General features: G+C 37.9%; 1 protein-coding gene across 3 annotated transcripts in view; it reads left to right on the forward strand.

Moving 5' to 3' along the window:
• Positions 1-18,895, forward strand: part of CFAP58 (cilia and flagella associated protein 58) — a 56,169-nt gene that overhangs the window by 16,690 nt on the left and 20,584 nt on the right. For all 3 annotated transcript variants that reach the window (XR_003961141.4, XM_002193972.7, XM_030276366.4), the window contains exons 9-15: positions 102-293; positions 4,899-5,060; positions 7,799-7,945; positions 11,286-11,426; positions 11,779-12,002; positions 13,953-14,064; positions 16,228-16,332. Coding sequence is in view for 2 of the 3 variants with exons in the window: in XM_002193972.7 (XP_002194008.7) it covers positions 102-293; positions 4,899-5,060; positions 7,799-7,945; positions 11,286-11,426; positions 11,779-12,002; positions 13,953-14,064; positions 16,228-16,332 (1,083 nt within the window). In the remaining variant the exon portion in view is untranslated. The remainder of the gene's footprint in view (positions 1-101; positions 294-4,898; positions 5,061-7,798; positions 7,946-11,285; positions 11,427-11,778; positions 12,003-13,952; positions 14,065-16,227; positions 16,333-18,895) is intronic.

Genomic DNA, 18,895 nt, shown 5'->3' on the forward strand with positions numbered 1-18,895 from the left:
TTGAAAAGTCCATAATCCACTTTGACAGTGGCATGCTTTTGTCATAGTGGTGACATTGTTGCATTTTCAGCTCAAGACTCATTATTTTTTGTTCCCATTAGAACTTGATCAAGGCTGCAAATACTACTCAGAAGCAGATAGATTTGATGAAGCTCCATGAACAGTCAAAACAGAACTTGGAGTCAGAAATCCAAAATTATAAGATAGAAGCTCAGAAACAAAGGAAGATTATTTACCAATTGGAGAAGGAGAGAGAGAATTTCATCAAGGAAATGAGCGAGCTCAAAGAGAAGGTAGGAACAGCTCTTTGTGCAAGGGGTTCTTTCCTGTCTTACTCTCAGAACTGCGAAGATGATAGATTAATTTTCCTAACATGCCAGTAGGAGAAAGCTTGGATTGGTGATCTTCATACAGTGTACAAATATTTCTTGCTCTCAATGCATATTGCCTGCTAGTACTTCAGTCCACTCTAGGGAAAGCTTATCAATTGGAGAGACTTGTTTTTTTCTGTGAGAGACTTGGAGTCCAGCCATGTATTGCTCTTATTCAGCAATCAGTTGTGAAATGAAGCTAGGGCTGGAATTCAAACCAAGGCCTCTTGACTTCTTATACATGAATCCCACAGCTGAAACTCTCATATGCAGTTGGAAGTTATACTTTGATTGTCCTGTCTTATCTGCAAAGGACCTTATCTTGCATATGACCATTGTCCTAAAATTGAGGCCAGTGAGACCTAACAGTGCTCAACATCTTTGTAAGGTACTTAACATTTTGAAGGCTTACTTCAGTATGTGAAAACGTCTCAGCATGTTCAAGATAGATGGCAGGACAAGTTTTCCAGGAGCAGCTGCAGAGAAATACTGCATAAAATTTGTGTTGCCTGCTGCCCATCATTATATATAACTTTATTCCTGATGAATTAAAATCAGGAACATGTTTTTAACATGTTCCATTAATTGCTGAGTATCACATTGGAGAGCCCACCAAGGAGCTCATTGATTTACTGGGATTCGCTTCCAAGCAGTTTGAACTCAAAAGTTATTTACTATCTTTTCACAGTAAAATTATCCTTCCAACTTCATTTGACCAAGGGCTTTTAAATCATTTTGGAATGGTGTATGCTTCATTGCCCGGAATACCTCTTGTCATTTCCTTGTAAATAATATTCCACAAAAGTGAGATTTGTCTTTGTTGCAAAGTCATATTTTGCTTCTTTCCCTCATAGTGCATTTATAACTCTGTAGATATGAGTTAAGAACATTGTAAACTAGGGCCAGAGAGTAATTCATAACATTCAGAACTACAAGGCTCTTTCTTTTAATTCTAAATGGGGTTGCCCATTGTATTTTGAGGGTGAGAATGACAAATGTTTGTTTGCTTACTTTTTCTTTTTTTCCACCTCTACTTTGGGTGTAAATTTTCTATCATTTCGTGTAAGGCAGAGAGTTGGTAAATTACTTATGACATTTGAGCTGTTTGTATAGTCATGCCTGCATTGTGACTGCAACTTTCCAAAGGACTGGCAGGCTTCCTTGGCTCACCAAAGGGGCAGTTCCTGACTCTGCTTACAGGTGAAGAGCAGCAAGCTTTGAGCACGGGAGTATGTGAGACAGCAGTCTTTTCCTTCAAGTCCTAATGCAGGGTAGGAGGATAGAAGATCAGGATTATTATGTAAATAGGTAATATTTAGGTTCACTGTTTGACCTATTTAGACTTGAGAAGCTGTGTCAAAACTACAGGAGTCATTTCACAGCTGCTGGGGAATGAACTGGCAGTAAGGCTATGGCCAGTCAGTGCTCCTCTGTCACCTTTTGCCACCAACCTGGTTTTGCAGGAGGTTGCACCCCACATTTAGAATTGCGTAAGAGTTGGAAAAGAGCCAAACCCATCTAAGCACAGAGATGTAGCTATTCTGGCTCTGAAAGCTGTCTGGCTATTTATAGCCAGAATATACATACTCTACAGAACTGCAGATTGTACCTTTCAGAATCATCATTTCTAGGCACGTAGTTTGTGGTGATTGGGACTGGGGCTGTGGCTGAGCCCCATCTCCAATGGGCACAGCTGTGAGCAGCAGGAGAGCAGCACTGACAGCAATGAGCCATGGAGTGCCCAGGGGCACTGACCAACCACCAGAGGGACAGAGGAGCAATGCATGAACATAATGGGTGTAGAAGTTTGGGCTGAAGAACAAGAGGAGCAGCCCTCTGAAGTGACATGATGTTCCTCTGTATGGGTGGATGCCTGAAGCCTTCTGATGTGGTGTGGTGTTACTCTGTTTGGGCAAATGCTTAAAGCTTTCTGAAATGGTATGGTGTTACTCTGTGCATCATGCCCATCCTACTGTGACAAATGTTTACTATTAACTGATGAACAGTATCAACACAATTATATACACAACAGTAAAATATTTTTAGGGTGAGGGTTCATGCATGGCTTCCTCCTCTAACTATTGCCTTGGCTGACTGCCTATTTTCAAGTCACTGCTACTTGTTGGAAAGTCTTACTTCTAGATTAACCAGTACAAGTAAGAAAAAACATCTGTTCCTTGTGCTTTGTTATGTAGCCTGAATTACTGAGTACAACTTTTAGCAGATTTTTTTTCCTTTTTAAATTGAAATTCTTAAATTTTGAAATGTTGGTTTCTCTGTGTAAGGTTTAGGCTGCTGAAAAGGAGGCAGTGGAGTATACCTTTCAGTTCCATCTTAACTGTTCCCTAGCTGTGTTTTCTGAGGAGTCACAAAACCAGTCTTTCATATGTTGTTTTTTTGGTTTTTTTTTTTTTTTTCAAATAAACCCTTTTAAAATATTGAGTTTGCAGCTAACAACCTATCCAGGAAAATGAAAAGATACATTTCCTTTTTTTAAATTCACATAATCTTTTGGAAAACACATTCCTCAATAGGCAGATCATTAAGGCCACGGCAGCACTTCCTGGAGTGGTTAAAAATGGATAAGCAAATATGGACAGCATCATTACTGACATATTGAGTAGGCTTATAGAACTACACAGGTAACCAGTAGTAAGTGACAGTGAAGAGTACAAATAAAAAAGCTATGAGGATAGAGGAAAAGCTATGCATACCAAATCCTTTTTTCTTAGCTTTGGGCCCTCATTGCCAAATCTGAGAGGTGTAGTGTGCTTATTGACTAAACAGGAATTGAGCATGCTCAGCCTCCCATGAGGCTGTGTTAGGAAACACTACATGTATCTTTCCTGTATTTATAAGAGAGAATTATTTGGGTTTAATCATTCCTGAAAAAGCTAAATCAGCATCTAGCCTGTGAGTACAACTCAGAAAACTTTGTCCACAATCTTACTGCACTTATATTGTATGAGAAACAAATAAAACACTTACAAATGCAGTGACCTACTTTCAAAACTTGCTCCAGCCTATAATCACCATAGTGCAGATAGAAAACATGCCTTATTGATTTCTTCTCTGTGCTATTACTATTGGCAGGTTGTTTAAACAGCAAAGGAAAAGGCAGAAGTAGGTTATAAACTGGGATTGTATTTTTGTATTGCATTGTAAGCGGTTCCTAGGATCACCTGAAGTCAGCTACAATGTGCTGGAATTGTATTCCTGCTTCTGTAATCAAATTTTTGATATTTAGCTCTCCCCTATCTTCAAAGTTGGTTGGAGGTACCTGGTGGAATACTTAATTATTTAAGCTCCTGTCCCCTAGTTAGGCCTCCCCAAGGCTTTACTGCTGAGGAAGGGACAGCGCTGTAAACTGCAAACTTTGCAGTTATTGACTGTTTGACGTAAACATTTGTTTTCTGTGTGATTCCTCAGCTTTTTTTTTTAATGCCTAATTTTTTTTCCTGGCTTTAGGGATGGCATTGTTTTCTCCTCCTGGGTAGTAGTGAACCTGGTAAACTGTGTTTTTGATGTGTGTGCTCCTTAGTAGTGTTGTGGTTTTTTTTTTTAATTTATTTTTTAAATTTTTTTTTCTGTAATGCTGAATTCTATATGAATGCTGCTTCCTCGAGCTCCTCAGTTTTCAGCTTTGTGTAGCCGGAGAAAAATAAAAAATAAATTTTTGAAAGATATTTTTAAATTAAAAAAAAAATAGAATCTCCTCATAATGATTAGCAACTATTTGTATTTTTGTAACATAGGAATTATTATGTGTTGTTATGATAGTAACTGCATAATAAAGGTGTCTGCAAAATTTTGTGATTTTGTTTATTCATACTACATGTGATCATCTTCTTTCTATAGTCTACAATGCTCTATTCTCCTTAGGTAATCTTCACATAATTATTTCTAATCTTTCCTAGAAGCAACTAATGGTGATTACCTACTTATTTAGACCAAGCGTAAATCACATTAACTGACTTTCTATTATAGTAATTCTATCTGAACTGTTTGTAATCATCAACTCTGTGGTCATGTTTTCATAAAAAAATTGGGTAGTTAGAATGTAAGAGTACATGCAGTGCTTCTGGAAAAACATGTATGTTAATTCATCTTATCATACAGCTGACATCCAAAACAACATCCAAAATCTAGATTTGCTTCATAAATAAACTGAATGAGATTTGCTTCATAAATAAACAGTTTCTTGATGGAAACTGTTTATGTTGATTTTATTGCATCCACTCTGTGGCAATATTTTCTTTCAGTAGCTTGTTGTTAAATATATGCACCTCTATAAGTTGTAGTCTTGAGTGAAACCTAGGTATCAGATTAAAATACAATTTTGCCCCACATAAGCAAGTCAGAAAGGTTAAACTTGTATTTGGACTGGAGCAATTTTCAACTGTAGTCAAAACTGCTTATCACAGGGATTTGAACTTCACATTTTCAAATCACAAACTTTGTCCCATCCTTCTAATCTTGTGATGATGGTTTAATCATGTTAATTTCTTTCCTTTCCTTTTGCTCCAGGTCCTCAGTCACATGAAAGATCTTGAAATGCATCAAATTCAGATCTCCAACTATGAGAAGGAAATAGAAATGCAAGTAATTAAATTGAAACAGCAACAAAACCTTTGTGAAACTCTGAGAACAGAGAGGACCCTGTACAGTAAAAATCTGATTGAAGCTAAGGTAGAAGGATACATTTTTCCTTGTGCTTGCTCTTGTTTTTTTCCTGATTTAATTTTAATTTGTTAAAAGGAAGCTCAGTGGATCAATGGCAGAAGTGGTTTCTTCATTCCTGTGGGTTTTGGGGAAATTAATATTTTAGGTCTCTGAAGTTTTATCTACGCCATTTGTATTTGGACTGGAAATAGGAGTCCTCAGTTATCATATGGATATATCCCTGCTTCAAACCATGCATAAAATCATGGTACACTGGAGCCACAGAATCATAAAGCCATCCTGCCTCCAGTCTGTTTTATCCCTTTAGGAGTTGTATGCATGTATGTGAAATAGGGTATAAGGGGAATAAGATTGCCTCCTTAGCCCTGAATGAGTATGCCCATTACTGTGAATAATGATTTAGGAAGCAGAGAAATACTTTCCCAGCTGAAGTGGAATTTTCTGTCAAGAACCAAATGCTTCTACCTTGCTTGTTTCTTTCACAGAGTGTCATTTTCCTCAGGAGATGATTCTTTCCATTCATACATCCTCTTTCGGGATGTCACTAACAATACTAGAAGAAGAGAACAGAGCACTTAAAGATATATTCTGTTATTCTGATGTAAAGATCTAAAATACTACACAAATCCTATTGTAATTGGCAGATATTGGGACCCTGGATAGCTGTCATTTTAAACCTTGGGTTATTTCCAAATAAGTATTTATGACATAAGCATGTATAATAAATTACAAATTTATACTTAGGTTTGAATAGGTAGGTATTTTGTTTGAGAAGCACATGGAAATGAACGTCAAACTTCCTAACAAGCTGTGAGCTGAATTCTATGAGGAATGCATCATTTTGCCATTTATGTGGGATGCTTTACTTGACTGTAGTCTGCCTCTCATCTGGTGGATTCGGTGTTGGGATTCTTGCTGCTCCCAAACAATCTGTCAGGAGAAATATGGCTGAAAAATCACAATGCTGATTTTTTTCCTAGTTATTTTTATTTAAAAACACACTAGATAAATTCGGTTATTTATAAAGAATGGTGAGTTAGAAAATAGAGCAGCATTTTGGTCTTTGGGTTTTGAATGTTATGGTGGTAACACTATGCTGTTCACAGTTCCAGTTGTTGGAGACCAATATTTGGACTTTAATAGCTTACTTGTCATATTATTAAACTCTTTTAGCAAGTCCTGTGTGAGAAAATAGCTGACCCCAAAAGATCTTTTGGCCAAGGCAGTGTTATGTTTAGCAATTAAAAAAATAGCTATTCAATGTTCAGTAACAGATCAGCCAGTCATGAAAGAAAAAGAAACCATAAAAGATGGTTGTTTTAAACATTATGACAAATTCTTTCTTGTTTTGGGAAGTAAAATTTGCATAAGCTTGTTTAGATAAAGCTGGATGTAATTATTTTCAGATTGCTTAGTGTGAGATGATCTTATGTCCACCTTGCCAGTGGTCTCCAGAGTACCATAATATTCAAGTCATTAAAATGGAAGGCATCCTGGCAGGCTGTTAATATTATATAAATATCTGATGCTTTCATCCTGAGGCTTTCTTTTGGTGTTAGGAGTTCATTTATTTAAGCAAGTTAGTTAGGAGACCAGTTTGCAAAATTGTGTGTTCTGACTGTTTGGCATTAAGTAAAGAATTAAGAATGTATTTGGGTGTGTGAGCTCTATAAGCTAAATCTGTCATCTTTTACAAGACCAAAGAGATTTATAGGCTGTGTACCAAAGAATGTGCAAACAGCTGGGCCTAGTGACATAATAGAACTAATCAGTCCTTTGTGCTGCTTGGGTGAAGATTGCCATGACTCAAGATCTTGCTTAGCTACATTAAGCACCTCATGCAGGTAAAAATCCCTCATTTGTCGAGTAAATCCACACCTACGGTGGATAGTGCTGAAGGAGCTTTAAGCTACCCTGGTGTGGCACTGGAAGAGGAGAGAGATTGATGTGTTCTCTGTGAGGTGGTAGGTTCCAGTAGAGGATTAATAGCCTCTAAAGCTGCTTTTATTACATCCAGAAGAACAGATCTGTCTAATCATCGACTCTGTTAGCTTCCATTTCAAGGCATAACATGTGCTGTCACTGTGCTGAGCTGAAATGCTAATTTTGTACTCACACCTTTGTGCTGTGAGTAGAAGTACTCCTACTGACCTGATCTCTCTTCAGTGCTATCAGCCTTTTTGCTCTGTGTTCGAGCTTAAAGTGTGTGCTAAATATTTTCACAGAGCCTTCTCAAGCACTGAGTCCTCTTCAGAAATTTGCACCTCTGTGCAAACTAGCATATATTGATATCTTACTGAGGGCTATGTTTGTTTGCACAAAATGAGCTTCTCTCCAAAGATTTGTGCCCAACTATGCATGACCTTATTGGAAAAGCATGTTATCAGAAGCATGAAAACAGATGGAAATGATCGGAATCTTAGTGATTTGGATTGACTGCTAGTTCTTATAGTGTGTCCAGTACTTTAAATTAAATGTCTTATTAAACTCATGATTGATGGTCATTATTTTTGTCACTGTATCTTTTAAAGCTTTTTTAATTGCAATGTCATGCTAGCTTAAAAAATTGTTGTTTAATGAAACTGTTTTTTTCTGTTGGATTAAAAAATGTTTTGTACTAGGTACAACAGATTTACTTTCATGCACCATAGCTACATTTTCCAACATCTAAACAGCCTGAACCCCACAGCAAAAACACCCTCTTGCTTTAACCCTTTCTGTGATCACCTTTCCTATTCTATTAGGATGAGATAGCAGAAATGATGATGAAACTGAAAGCTTCCACACGTCAGGTGGATCAGCTGAAAGAGGAGATCAAAGAAAAGGATATAGCCCTTGAGAAAGCACAAGTGGAATTCCAGCAGTCAGAGGACGAGAGAAAGTCCATGAAAGTAAGACACTTGGCACAGATGTTTTCTTGCAAAGTCTGATTTCCCAGACTGCATTGTGTTCTGACCTTTGGTAGTTGTTTTGCTGTATTTTAATAAACTATCCTGTACTTGAAGCACAAGATCTCAGCACCCTTTAGAGATACTGGTTGCAGAAATCTGTATCTAACAAATTTAATCTTTGCCTAAAATTACAATGGTAATAAAAGAGTCCTTAATTGTCTGTTGGAAGCTTTAAATCTCTTGGTGACTGAACATTTTTTAGTAAAAAGTTCCATTTTGCTTGCAAAAGTGTTGATTTTGTGGATAAACTGTTTCTAGCAAACTTTTTTATTCAGACCCTTATAGCTCAACTTTTTATTTTTAAGAACTTTTTTCTTTCTACTGTTTTTAAGTGCAAACCACATTATATTGCACAATGTTGTATTTCTGTGTAACTAGCAAGCATTAGTCTTTTGGGAGTTAGACAGTGCCTTTTAGTAGGTCCCTCTGCACAGAAAGTTATTTTCATATTGTGGTATACAGCAGCAAGATTTTGTCTTAAATCAAAGGAATTCTAGGCTTGATGCTTGGGTCTTTCTTCACAGTGATGCTGCAGTCCATCCTTAGATAAGCTATTAGATTTGTGGTAGTATCTCTACCCAATTTGCTGTACTCTGAAAAGATTTACAGAGTTGTGTTCACAGGAGTTTATTTTTAATCTTCACTAAGCATTAAAGAAAAAACCCCAGTAAAAAATGCAAACAATACCCCCAAAAAACAGAAGTTCCCTGTCACTTTTCCCAGTGTTTTCTTTTGTCAGTTTATTGCTTTGCTGCAATGACTTTTTGAATTTTCAGCCTCTCTCAGCACATAGTTATGACAAGATGTCAATAGGGCTTTGTAAAAGGGTGATGAATTTGTATTCTTGTACCTGATCTGTTCCAGAGATGTTTTATCAGTGATGGAGAAGTCAAACAGCATCGCATTCCCTGTGTGCAGCTTTCTGCCTTAACTAGTCCTCAATTCTGTCTCATCACCTCAGAATTCTCTGCCATTTATTTGACAAACATATGTCTGCTGCATGTTTTTCCCACTCAGTTATTCACCAGCAGGTTTGTCCATACACTGACATGAGATTACTGACTTGCTTCAGGGCATTGTGGTCTTATACCTGAGTGTCACTGCTGAGTACTAAACCAGAAGAGAATTCAGAGGTAGCTGATTGTCACAGGCACAAAAGAACCCAATTATTTGTGTTGCAAGCCAGCATCAATGTATCCTGTTTGCACTGATGTGAAGAAGTAAGAAAGCTGTTCCTGGGAAATAAATTTAAAGAATGTGCTGAATCATGGAGGACTGGGATTCATAGGAACGAGGTTATGTAGACACGCTCACCTCAGAGCATAAAGGCCTTAAAAATGTGTAATCTTGGTAAATGCAAGCTGACTAAAGCCAGTACAATGCCATCTTTTGGCTTCAGTTTGCCTTCATGCAGGGCTGCAGGTTAGAGTTGTTAGACAAAGGATCTGAATATTGAAAAAAATTATATCTGTGGCCCTGGAGATTGCAGCTACTGGCCAGTCAAGTGATTTGTATAATTTTGTAGATGTTTATGCATATTTTTTCTGGAAATCTGAATATAAAATCTGACTTGTTATTTCAGCATTCTGTGTTCAGTCCCAGTTATAACTTTTGTAAAACTCCTGCTTTTCCTCTAGTACAGAGTATCAATAAAAGTAACACTTGCACTAGTATTTCAGAATCTAACCAATTTTTTAGTTTGAGTTTGGTTTGAGATATTGGTATAGGTCCCATATATGTTATTTTTTCTTGCTGACTGTTCTTCAGTTCTTACAAATTCTCTGAGCTGACTTCAGGTGAGCTATGCTGATTTACAGCAATTTCAAATATGACCATTTTTCTGCTTGCACAGTGACTGTGTTTATTAATTTCCTTTCTCTTACCTGATGTACACAGACCCTCATACTGTGGTTCTAGTCATATTTAATCTAACTGAATATCCTTGTGTGGCTTTAAGTATTTATGTTCCTTACTATACAAGGCAGTTTAGATTTATTTTAACAGAGCGTGTTCCAGTGAGATTTGTTTATATGAATGTTTGCTGACCACATCTAATGCCACTTCTTGTTTACAATTCATATTTTTCTGACATAAAGAGACCATAGAATTGTGATCTATTAAAAAAAATATTATCCAGCAATGCTGAACACAAGAGCAGTTTTACATTTGTGGGCAGCTTTTTGTACAGTGTTTATTGCATTTCAGGATGAAGTGACTTGCATTTTTATTCAGCTGACGAATTCTGTTGAATATCTGACACTGACTAAGAGAGCTATGTCTTACACGTGTAGGAAAATGAGAATTTTATTAAAGAAAATAAGAATGGAAAAGGCTATTTCATTATGATGATGGAACTGTTTGCCTTAAATCGATGTTTTTGCAGGTGCACCCTTCATCACAGCCTCATTCTTTCAGCATTGGATGATGCTTATTTTGGACATCATTCTTTATAAGGGTCAGAGCTGTGGCAAAGTCTTTGAGTTGAGGCTTGAAAGTTTTCATAGCTATGAAAATGAACTGTTGTCAGCTAGTTCCACCTTGGCTCTAATTGCCTAGTAGTGATAAAAACTTCTAATAATGCAGGAAGACCCTATTAGTTTTTATCTACATACATGCCTTAAACTGAAGATTTTGTGACAGTGGGATAGAATGAATGGGCAGATTCCAGTGTTAGTTTGTGTTGGTGCTATGCAGTTCCTGTAGCAGTGCATTTCTTGTCCTTGCTTAGGGACAGCCCCTCCTTTCACAGTCTTCCTCATTTACACATTCACTAAACAAAGTGCTGTAGCTCTTAAATCTTGCTCTTCCCTTCCTGGTTGCCACCAATTTTTTTATTCCAGTCTGAAGCCTTTCTTGACTTGATGCTGCTTTGTATTATACAGCAGAGATTGTTGCCCTTGTCAGCAAGGTGAACTGTTCTTTCTCACATCCCAGACTGACTGTGAATAACAACTCAATTGAAAAGCTTTCTAAATATGTGCTGTATAATTAAAAAAGAGACATCCCCGAATTACAACCTGAACCATTGTCATAGATAAAAATACTTCCAAATTTCTATTGTGTATAAGACAATTATATTAAAATAGTATTTACTGTATTTCTTTATGGGTCTTCATGCTTGCTTATCTTGGTGATTAGTCCTCAAAAACTAACAAAATGTGTACCTCTCAGGAAGGTAAAATAATATATGAAATATTTATAAGTAACTCTTAATTGTAGGTTTCTGTAATGGGAAGTTATTAATTAACAGTTGCTCACCTATATTTTTTATCTCCATCAGGCTGAACTGCTAAAGATGACAACACAGGCTCAGGAAGCCAAAGCCTATATTAAAAATCAGGAGGCAGAAGAGAAAAAACTCCTAAAAATCATTGCTGAAGCTGATGCAGAGAGACTGAAGCAGAAGAAGGAATTTGACAAGGTTGGAATCCCTAATTTGAGTTTTCAAATACCCTGCATTCTGTTCCCTCATTTGTCCAGTGTATTTTTAAGATGAAGATTCTTCGCTACTGTGAATGTGGGAGTACTAAAGCTTTATAATGCCATTAAAACCAAAATTTTAAGATACTGAAGTGAATGAAATCTGTAGTTTGTACTATTCAGGTGACCGAACCCTTATAGGGGAAATTATTATGTTCTTGCCATATTTCTTTAATCAATAACAATGAAACCTCTTAGCGCCCATGATTTGGACTGATCAAGTATAATCACGTTACTCTGGGGTTGTGTGAAGGAAGTGTAAGTGAGTTTGTGGCTCTGCCCCGTGCCCACAGGTGCTCTGTGAGAGACATGCCCTGGGCACCCAGCTGATTCACCGCAATGAGGAGGTGGCGCTGCTCTATGAGAAGATCAAGATCCAGCAGGCCATCCTAAACAGGGGCGAGAGCGACTACCGGCAGCGGGTGGAAGACTTGCGGCTTCTCAAGCTGGAGATCAAGAAACTTCGGCGTGAGAAGGGAGTACTTGGCAAGAGTGTGGCTAATGTGCAGGAGCTCAGGTAGGAAACCCAGTGGAATTCATTTCCATAGTGACCGCAGCCATGATTTTGTGTTTGGGACAGAAAATATGGTTTATACATAGTAAAGACTTGTATCAGCCTTGGAGAAGGGATTTTTATCATTTGACCTCAAACACAGACTGGATTAAATTAATGAAACAACTTACCAACAATTAGGAAAATTGTAATATAGTAATGAGGAAAGAAGGGATCTTGGCCAAAGTTGAAATAGTTTCCATATTTATCCTTTTACTGTGAGTTACTGCCTAAAGAATAAACCTGACAGCAGCAGAAAAGATGTTCACAGTCCAGTGAGCTACTAAGTGGTACAAGGCCTAGATTAGTGGAACTCCTTTTGGTTAAGCGATGCACAGAGTATGGGAGACACTGGACATATTAATAACAAAACCCTGTTTTCAGAGCTCTCTCCTTCCAGATTTATATGCAGATCTTATGATATCTGAGAAAGTTTTAGTTAATAGCCCAACCTGATTTATTTCCTCCTTCTCCAGCTTAATGCTTCCTTTATTGTTTACCCCTCCTGTATTTGAGGTGTATTCTTTCCTGATGAGAAACTGTGGACTTTTTCTAAGAATCAGTCTTGATTTGTAAGGAGAGGCAGTTATGTTATTACCAGATAACCATTGTACCGATTCGGTGTAGCTATCACAGTTTTGGGTGAGATCTTTACTTTATCAGTGTGATTCCGTGACTTTCAGCAGAACAAATTAACTTCAGTCCATGGTCAGTCCCATTGACTCCAGTGGAATTATGCCAGTTTGATTTGGTGAAACAGAAAGGAGAACTGGGCACACAGCATTAGCAATTGCAGTTTTCATTGAATGACTGCAGATAGGAATGGGATTTGAAGTAGCTGCCCAAATGCATTCAGCTGAAAGTCTGTTACTGTATTGAAACTCAGTGACAGTATTGAAGTGCAGTGTGCTGCATGCCATGATGGGTGGATCAATTCTTGCTAACTGCAGCAGCAATCTCATACTTTAATGAAGTCCAAAACCATCATGAAAACTGCCTGTCGAAAAGATTCCATTTATCACTTGTGCTGCTAATTAGCTTTCCCGATTTGCCAATTGGAAATGTGAGGTTTTTTTCCCCCTGTTCCATAACCTCACAGTTAAAAAAAGGCCTTTTTCTCTCTAGTGAGCTAAGTGCAATTCTAAACCTAGTAGGAAAAGATTCAGTGGTGGAGGAGGCACATTTCAATCTTTCGCCCCACTTTTGACATTGGAGAATTTAGAGGATCCCATCACTAAAGTGATATGGGTCAGATAATTACAAAATGTGCCTTTTTTCCCTGCCCTTAAGCCCCCTATCCCCACTATAAAAGCCTAGTTATCAAAGAATCTTGGTAGTGCTCGATTAATTTTAAATTCAGCAACAAGTCACCTCTGGAATTCCTTGAGGAGATGTAATAAAAGAAATCAAAGTATAGTTCTCTTAGGAACAGTGTCCATCATACTTAGGTCCTAGAGTGTGTTTTATTTAATGGATTTTGTGAGCTGTGTAGATTTAAAACCTTTCAAACACAAGCTGTTAGATTCAACATGGGGTAACTGGATATGACCCATAACTGATTTGTAGGTTTATGAACTAACTGTCCTTCTGGCCTTAATGTACGTGGGAGGATGTGAAGAGTAGTCTGTGGAGTAGATTCCCTGGGAGACTGTTTTCTGAGCCATTCTTAATGAAGCAAGTAAAGAGATCCAAGTGTGCTATTTTATGGTTCCACCTGTTTAGTGGTATCATATTGATATATTTTGCCACCACAGTACTGCTGCAGTGTCAAAGTGCCTCTTTGTGCTTTCCATGTAGTGCTTCCCATGCACCATAGTGCATGGGAGAATGATTTGTTAATGCTCATATTAGTGACTTGGTAGCATTGAAGTATTTTTGGTGTGTTTTTTCTTTTTATTTTATGCTGGTCTTCAGATGGGAGTTTAATCACATGCAGAAGGAGCTGTTAAGGGAACAGACTCGGTGCAAAATTTTGGAAGAAGAACTGCAGAAACCCTTGCAAGTTCACAGATGGAGAAAATTAGAGGTGATGTGTGAGGATTTTGTGTTTCCAAAGCCCCTATTATCACATCAGTGACCCACCAAAAGCTTATTTCATTTACTGTTATGCAAATGATGTGGAGGGACTGGGCAGACTGAAATTTCCATAGTACCAATGGAATTCTTACCTGCTGAATGCTTTCCTTGCACAATGCAATCAGTGTTATTTTTGTGTCACTTTCTCAATGAAAAATTGCAGGAGGATTTGTAAAGAGACAGTGAAGTGCTAAAGGGAATAAGAATGCATTAGATGAATTCAGAAGGAGGTGATTCCTTAACATGGATGGTGAGAAATAAGACGATAGCGGAAAGATGCAATCCTACCCTCTCCGAGCAGGGAGATGTATATGGGAAGAAAGGCTAATAGAATAGGTAGACTGGAGAATGGACATTACATCTGAGAAAAAACAGAATGAGTCCTTCACATAAACAGTGCTGGACTCACAAAGACAGTCATTCCAGGTAATGTGAGTTCAACTGCTTTACATAAATAGCAAATCTAAGTTTTCACATGATTTGAACCTGCCAAGTGAAGGGGAAAAATAAAAAATCCATCAAGCATAGACCAAATACATGACCATCAGTTGGCATCACTGGATATTTTTGATGTAAGTCTGCCATCTGAGATTCCTCAGTTGCATGGATCTCTGATCTGATGCCAGCCTGGGTTACTTAGCTTCTCTAATATTGAGTGATAATGTGCTCTGTCCCTGCAGAAGCAGAGCTGAATATTTTGACTGTACTTACTAGCATGATAGTGAATTTCTGATCTTTGCATGCTGAGCTTAAAGTTGGATGGTGTGATTAGCTTTTCTCAAGGAAGGGAGATATAATGCAGGATGCTGAATCACATCTAGGTACAAACTCTATCAGCGCCTCGTAACAAAGAAAAATCAGGCCAGTCAAAACATCCAGTGATGGGAAAACGAATCTATGAAGAAACTGGTAATGGGAAATCATGTCTTTGCATTCTAGGTAACTGGTTTGTATTTGGAACACAGAAAGGCCAGCAGATGGCAAGATACATATGAAATAATCCTGATGGGGTTTTGGTTCAATTCCTAATGAACAAACACTTTCATATCACTTCAGTAGTCACAAATTGGCACCATGCTTGGGCAGTGCTATAAAAAAATCAAGGACTGAGTGGATCATGAGGACTGGTCTACTTTTTAGCCTGGTTTCTCAGAAAATGATGTTGTGTTGTGAGCACTGCATGTGTATCTGTGTCAGTGTCCTAGTTATGCTTGAATTGATTAGTCAATTGAGATAAAACTAGACAAAATACTAAGAACAATGAGATACCAAGTTCTTTATAAGCTCAAGCAAATATAAGAGGGCCAGACTTTATTGGAGCCTTTGCTGCAGTGTGAGTTTAGTCCTTATGAGACACCCCATGAGAGAGGAAAAGCCATATTTGAAAGAGGTGTTATGAGTCCCTGAGTGAGGAAAAGTTTCAGTCAGAGTTTGCCCTTCATTGAAAGATCCAAGAAGAAGACACAAAGTACTGGGAAAGTAAGCTGTGCTGGCTCCTCCTCACACAATTATTTCTTTGCTCCTTAGAGCTTACTCCAGATTCAATCTATGCCAAAAGAATGAAAAGGAAGGGATGGAGAGACAGACATCTACTAGCTCCTGGTGTTACGGGCTGTGTAGGTAGAGGGCAACAGTACAGTGCTCTGTCAGTATTTTAAATGTTTAATTCCATTGAAGAATGGGATTTCACACATATGGACACTTTAGAACCCCATAATAATTCATTAGTGTACCCCCCAAATTTGTTCCTCTTAAGTTCTCCACCTGTCTCAAGATTAAATTGCAGTTAGTATTTTTTTTTCTTGATAGAAAAGTCTTCTCCTTAGAAACTAAGTTGTCGCTGTGTGAAGTTCTTGAACAGCAGGAGGTACTTGCACTGCTCTTAATTTGTCAGTGGACAGTTCCAGTTGCTGCTAAAATTATAAAGTTCCAAGACTGCTTGTATACATGAAAAAAAACCCCAAAAAACCTAAAAAATACCTGAATGTGTCCTCCCCTAGTGCCCCTTTTATACTTGTTACTCTTGAACACTGAGATATTGTGGTTTTCATTTTCAAAAAAGAAATAGTAACTTGTTATGTATAATTTTTGAGACTCCTTTGCTCTTTCCTAGGCCAGTGACCCCACTACCTATGAGCTGATTCTGAAAGTGCAGAGACTACAGAAGCGACTTATCAGCAAGACAGGTGAAGTGATAGAGAAAGAATTTCTCCTTCAGGTACAGCAGCATCATTATTTTGTTGCATCTCATTAATATATTTGACTTACTCTGCATTCTCTGTCTACTGACATGTGCTTCCTGAATGTTATTTAGATGCAGACTTTGGATTTCTTTTGCATGCCCTTTAGGTAGCTTTAGATGGCAGCACTGACTCACTGGAAGAGAACAAAAAGCATCAGATTAGTTGATTTTTATATTCTGGTTACTGATTGCTGGTCAGCTCTGTAAAATACAATTAAAGGTTGGCTTTAGTTTATTCATGTCATAGATTAGCCTTCAGGTCAGTCTTAGACTATTTGAAAGGTTTTTCTGTGTAATTTTAAGCAAGTATGCTATGACCAGAACATGAAGGAAAATTCCTGATTGGTTCCATTTGTGCTTAGCTTGGCTTTTGGCAGGAGGAATCTTAAAGCGTTTGTGTGATTTAGATATGCTGCTGTCTGGAGCATGTTTGATTTCAAGGTTTTTATCCTGAACTTTAAAAAAAAAAAAAAAAAGATAGCTTATCTTTTTTAAAACTGTATCAGATGTCTCTTAACCCCAGTGATAACAGTAAGATTTATGCTGTAGAATGAAGGAAAGACTGTATTCCTATAGTGCAAATGTTGCTATCAAATATAACAGAGAAGGACTCCAGACAGTCCTGGCTTTAACCAGAGGTGTTAATCTGGTCTATCTGGTGACTATAGGGCTAGCTACAGATTACCAGCTCTAGGTGTAATTTTAACATCATAAATACCCTAATAGTCTTGATGCCTGTGTTGGGTATCACTCACTGGAGAGTAAAACGTGAGCTGAATCTCCCTCTGTCTTGAGAAGAAGCTCTGCAGATCTTACCAAAACAGGGTTTGTCTTTATTTATTGTTTCATGGGAAAATGTTGATCTGAAAATTCATTTGAATGTAATTTATGGTGTATTATTCCTCTGCTTGGAAAAATGTGATCTTTGTTGCACAGCACTAAAATGCTGTCAGTGAAATAGTTATCTTAAAATGTAGCAAAAATAGCTCCAAATTTACTGTGCTTTACGCATGCACAAAACGAATTCTGTTAGATTTTAGATAGTCTCTATTGCATATCTGGCCTTATCCCTAGTATGCTTCCATTTTGCTATTATTTTCAGCTGAAGAACTGAGATATAGAAGTATTAAGTTGCCTGCACAAGAAAATCTTTGAAATAGTAGGTATTTAAGCTTACATTACTGTACTAGCCATTGGTATAATCTTTCTGTCTCTGCAATGGTCCTTCTATGGCATCTTTATGACGTTTTTATTATTTTTTTAGATTTAAGACAGGGTTTGGCTATATAAAATCTAATTATTATAGCTAGAATTGCTAATGAGTTCCTTTGTGTTCTTAATTTAGGCACCAATTTCCTCTGTAACAATGCTGAAATGAAGGTTTCCCTTGGAGAAATAATAGCAAAGGCCAAAAATACTATGTTCCATGTTGTGTTCAGGGATTTAACATCAATGTTTCTGAGCTCTTTTCTTTTCCACAGTGTTTTGAGTTCTCCACAATGACCGAAAAAGGGCTCTTTCAGAGCAGGGTGTGAGTATGAGGAGGTAGCCAGAGATGGAGAACAACCCTCAGCTTGTTTCCTTGAAGGGCTCTAAGCGCTGCTGGATAGCTCAGTGGCACAATGATCACAAATTAGGGGTACCAGCAGAACTGCTTCTGCTGAGTGTCTGGTTAACCTGGTACAAGGCATTTCATTATTCTTTGGACTGGTTGTCCATGTCTCTTTTGTAAAATCATACCCTGCTACTCAGCAAAACAAACCCCTCTGTAATAACTTACTAAACTGATGTTACCAAATTCCAAACTGCTGTGGTGAAGGGGTGAGCTTAAGGAACACTTCCAGCAGAAAGAAATAAACAGAACAATAACATCTGCTTTCTGGAAAGGCCTGAGTTTCACACACCAGGAGGGTGGCTTCACTAGACCACCTTCTGGGCAGTTTGAAAGATTTGAAGTAAAGTATTTGAAAGGATTGGATCCTGACTGAAGTTTAGAATTATGGGAAATAGCAGTAATTTAGCTCCAATTTCAAGAATTTCCCCCCCCTCCATATAATTTGTATGTTGAAAGAGTTCTTCTCCCTTTCTTTTTTCTTTCATTTTTAAATCCTGCTAAACCTTTCATGCTTGAAGTCATTCAGTATCTTTTTAATATGGGTCTCTCCTGAAGTCAGCTCAGTTCAGTCACTGCTCATTTGCAGGACTGGGGGAATTGCTGATGACTGGCCTGTGCCTACTTGGCAGAACATTCCCCATACTCAGAGCTGGAGCCTGCAGACCGAGGGATAAAAACTTATTAGGTCAGGGAATCACTGCTATCCCTGTGTTATGTTTGCTTGCATAAGTCACAGTTCTTCACTCCCAGTCATCTTCATTCACATCTTGCCCTGTAACAGGGGCATAGCCATTGGGTGTAGCAGCCTTAAAATTAATCTCTTGCTTGCCATATGTAATTTTTTTCATGTGTGTGGCCATCATGCTAGCAAATAGGATATTTGTTTAAGGTGAGCTTGTGTCTGTGTCTAATGTGCATATTATG

Source organism: Taeniopygia guttata, chromosome 6 (genome assembly GCF_048771995.1).
Source record: "Taeniopygia guttata chromosome 6, bTaeGut7.mat, whole genome shotgun sequence".
Classification (NCBI taxonomy): domain Eukaryota; kingdom Metazoa; phylum Chordata; class Aves; order Passeriformes; family Estrildidae; genus Taeniopygia; species Taeniopygia guttata.